This window comes from Cryptosporidium hominis (assembly GCF_000006425.1).
Source record: "Cryptosporidium hominis TU502 chromosome 8 CHRO018140, whole genome shotgun sequence".
Lineage (NCBI taxonomy): Eukaryota > Apicomplexa > Conoidasida > Eucoccidiorida > Cryptosporidiidae > Cryptosporidium > Cryptosporidium hominis.
This window is the reverse complement of record NW_666910.1, coordinates 1-3,830: the sequence shown is the minus strand read 5'-3', so window position 1 is coordinate 3,830 and position 3,830 is coordinate 1. Positions and strand designations below refer to the sequence as shown.

General features: G+C 31.0%; 1 protein-coding gene across 1 annotated transcript; it reads left to right on the top strand.

Moving 5' to 3' along the window:
- Window positions 1–179: 179 nt before the first annotated feature.
- On the top strand, window positions 180–1,457 carry Chro.80466 (PCI domain). The annotated part of the gene is made up of 1 exon (XM_660272.1): window positions 180–1,457. The coding sequence occupies one exon, from the start codon at window positions 180–182 to the stop codon at window positions 1,455–1,457; it is 1,278 nt and encodes a 425-aa protein (XP_665364.1).
- Window positions 1,458–3,830: the final 2,373 nt, after the last annotated feature.

The window sequence follows — 3,830 nt, the reverse complement described above, 5'->3', positions numbered from 1 at the left end:
CTTTGAGATTATGTAGTTTGAGTAGAATTAGTTTAAAGAGGAAATACGTATTAGAGGTTTTGGATAATATTGAGAAGATAATAAGTACTGAAGAATCAGAAGAAATAAATATTACGATATTGAAATCATTAAGATCAAACTTGGATTTAGAGTTTTTAAAGAATGAGAATGATGTAGAAATGAAAGATGAATCAGACAATAATACAAAAGCAGAAATGAAGAAAACTATTAATGCGATAGAAAAAATGGATTGGAATTCAATGAAGCCTTGTTTAAAGGAATGCATTACACTTTTGGGTCTTTTAATCCTTATAAGAATGTATAGCGTTAGAGCGGAGAATTATATAGCAAAAAAGGAGAAGTCTTTAGAATTAAGAAGAAATAATTTCCAGGAATGTTTGGAATTCTCCAAGATTCTGTTTGATTATTGTAGAAGAAGTACAAACCAAACAATGGATCAATTAATTTCAAAAGTTTTATATTTTTATTCGAGAATTCACGAAATTTGTGGAGAATTCACAAATATAAGAAATGATGTTCTGGAGAGCTACAGAAATGCTGTATTAAATCATAATAATATGACCCAGGCAGCATGTATTAACTTGATTCTTAGAAACTATGTCTTGACTAAAAGATATGATTTAGGATTGAAAGCATTGGAAAAGATGGTTTATCCAGAGAACCTTTCATCCGGAATACATCAAGCGAGATATCTTTATTACTCAGGGAGAATTTACTCTGCTCAACTTGAATATCAATCAGCTTTTAATAGTTTCACCCAGTCTCTTAGGAAGACTCCCCAGACAAAAGGAAGAGGATCACTAAATTTTGCTCTTTCTGTTCAGAAGTTTGCAATTGTGGTTCAAATGCTCATGGGAGAAGTTCCAGATCGTTCCATTTTTAATTCATCCGATTTAAGAAAAGGACTGGTGCCATATCTTGAGCTTGTGAAAGCAGTAAGATCTGGAGACATGAAAGAGTTTGATTTAAATCTCCAGAAGAGAGGAAAAATATATGAACGTGATGGAACGCTTTCATTGATTAAAAGGCTAGCTCATAATGTTATTAGATCTGGGCTTAAGACTATATGTTCATCTTATAATCGAATATATCTGGATGATATTGCTAAATATTTTGGTTGGGACAATTCCCACGATGTTGAAGGAGTTGTGTCTAAAGCTATTTTAGATAAGGTTGTTGATGCAAAGATTAATGACGATATTAAATGCTTAGAGAGTCAACAAAAGTGTGAAACTTACGGCTCAGAATCAATGCTCAATAATCTCCATTCTCGTATTGCTTTTAGTCTTCTCCTAAGAAGTAATGCTATCAAAGCTATGGAATATCCGCAGAACATGCCTATTAACAACGAAAATAATGATGATGAAGAAGCCAGGAGACTTTCACAGGAAGAAATTGAGGCTGCTGTCAATAGCGTTGACGATGGAATGATTTAGCTCCTCAGGCCGCAATTTCATTTATCCAAAATTCTTGAGGGAGCTCTTTTTAATTTCTTTTTCTTTAAAAAATATTCATCACACTTCTTTATTTACTTGAATAATAATATATTTCTTGTTTTTTATTTATTATTAAATTACCTGCCCTCTTTTGCTACTATTCATCTCTTTTATTTAAATTAATTGTTTTATTTTATATTGTCCACATAAAATAATACATCAATTACTTTGCTTGCACACCGGTATAGATTTTCTGGCGTTTGCATGAAATAAATGCAAAAATAGTTACGTGGAGAGTAATTTTGCATTTTTGGCGGTAAATTGGGGGGTAGTTAAAATATGTAAAATAAAATAGTAGTAATAAGTTGATAAAATAACGATAAATAAGAAGAGAGGGTTATGCTCCATGAAGATTGAGTAGCAATTGATTATTGATTGCTTTTAGTGTAGCTTAAGTTGTTGTTGGTAATTGTTTAAGTAAAGTTTTTTCCCCCTTAAGGTTTTAATTATCAAAGCAAATTAAAATATAATTGGAGAATTACATTACTATTTAATTAGTTGTGGATATTTCAAGATAACTGGCTTTATTAAAAGATAAATAAGATAATTTAACAACTTATATAGGAAAAAAAGAATAATTAATATTTGGTAAATACTAATTAAAAAAAAAAATGGAAGAATCGTATACTAAGGACAAAGAGTCCATAGCAAATGAGTTGCTTCACTACATTAATTCTTTAATTGAGCCTTTAGCTGACGAATCAGTTGATATTTCTAAAGTAAATCTAGACAACGTTTCAAATGAATTGAATTTTGGGGGAAGGAAAAGTATATCCAAAATTGAAAAAAGCAATGGGTCAAAACAGGCATGGGTGGTTGGTGTTGACGCTATTGATGATTTAAGAGATATAATTAAGCTCCTAAAAAGAGAGATTGAAGGAGGAGCAGATTCTGAAAGATATGCTGTAACAATGTTGTGCGAATGGAATGTTGTGAATACTAAATTGATTCCACTCTGGAATATATCAATAGATAATATAGAAATACAAAGTTTGATCATTCAAGTACTATTTTGGTTGACAATTCCTCCAGATGAAAGCTGGAGATCTTTTCGTTCAAAGACAATGAAATGCAGAGCATATTTGAAAAATATGCAAAAAGTAAAGTTTTCATTATGCTCAATTTCGTTTTGGCGAGAAATTGTAACACTATATAAGAAGCTTAAGGAAGTCATTCAAAGTCATGGCTTTTTGAAGGAAGATCATGAAGATCTTAGGAATAGGGAAGAACAAATAGCTTTTTTGAAGGAGCAGGATAAAGAGCAGGAAGAGGAGACAACCAAAGAAGTTCATGAAAATGAATCAAGAGATTTTGCTGAGGAAAATGAAGAAATTGATGAAAATAGCAGAAATAAAATGAAGAGATTGGAAAGGCTTGAGATCATTCGTAATCTAAGAGATGAAATTATTATGATTAATGAAAGAGCTGAAAAGAGATGCAAACAATTTAAAAGTAGAATTGGAATGATTAAAGGATTGTTAATACAAACTTTGAAGATTCAAGATCAAGTAGTTACAGAGTCTTTAGCTAATTTTGGAGTAAGATCGGTACATTTGCTCTTAGTTAGTAAATTAGTTCAAAGTGGAATACTTGAAATCGTTCAAGATGACAGTGAAAGTTTATTGAATGATCAAAAGAACTTTTTTAGTATTGATAGCTCTGATGCTGCAGCTCCATGGAGAATATTAGAATATATATATGGCCTAGTATGTAATATTCAGCCAATTGATTTTGTTAATGAACTTTTTGGGACTAGGAAAAAATTAACAGAAAATGAAATATTAAAAAATTCTTTGCTTGAGAAGATGAAGATGATTAAAAAAAGTAGCTCAAGTGGTTTTACTTCTAACTCATTAATGAATAGACATTCCAGATTCAATCCAGAATTGGCCAGAAGAAGGATTAAAGAAAATAATGGTGGGACCACTGGCCAGGTTGTTAATTCTAAGCGTATTTCTTCACAAAGAGTGAGTAAATATAGGCATGATTTTGATGTTGATGAAATATTTGAATATATAGATATATTTATTGGAGCAATGCAGTCAGCCGGAGGAAATATTCATTGTCTTGAGATGTATGGTTATCCTACAATAGAAGGAACTATAGCAAGTATTGATGGAGTTCAGTCACAATGTTATGATGAAATAGTACAGACATTGGGAGAATTTTTGGAGAATTTTTTCAAATCTAAGCTTCCTATTTTAATTGAGAAGATATTTTTAATGCTTAGAAATGGAAGTGAAAAACATACATTATGGGATATCTCTAGGTTAATCAGTTTAATGACTTGGGTACTTGCATATAAAAGAAGTG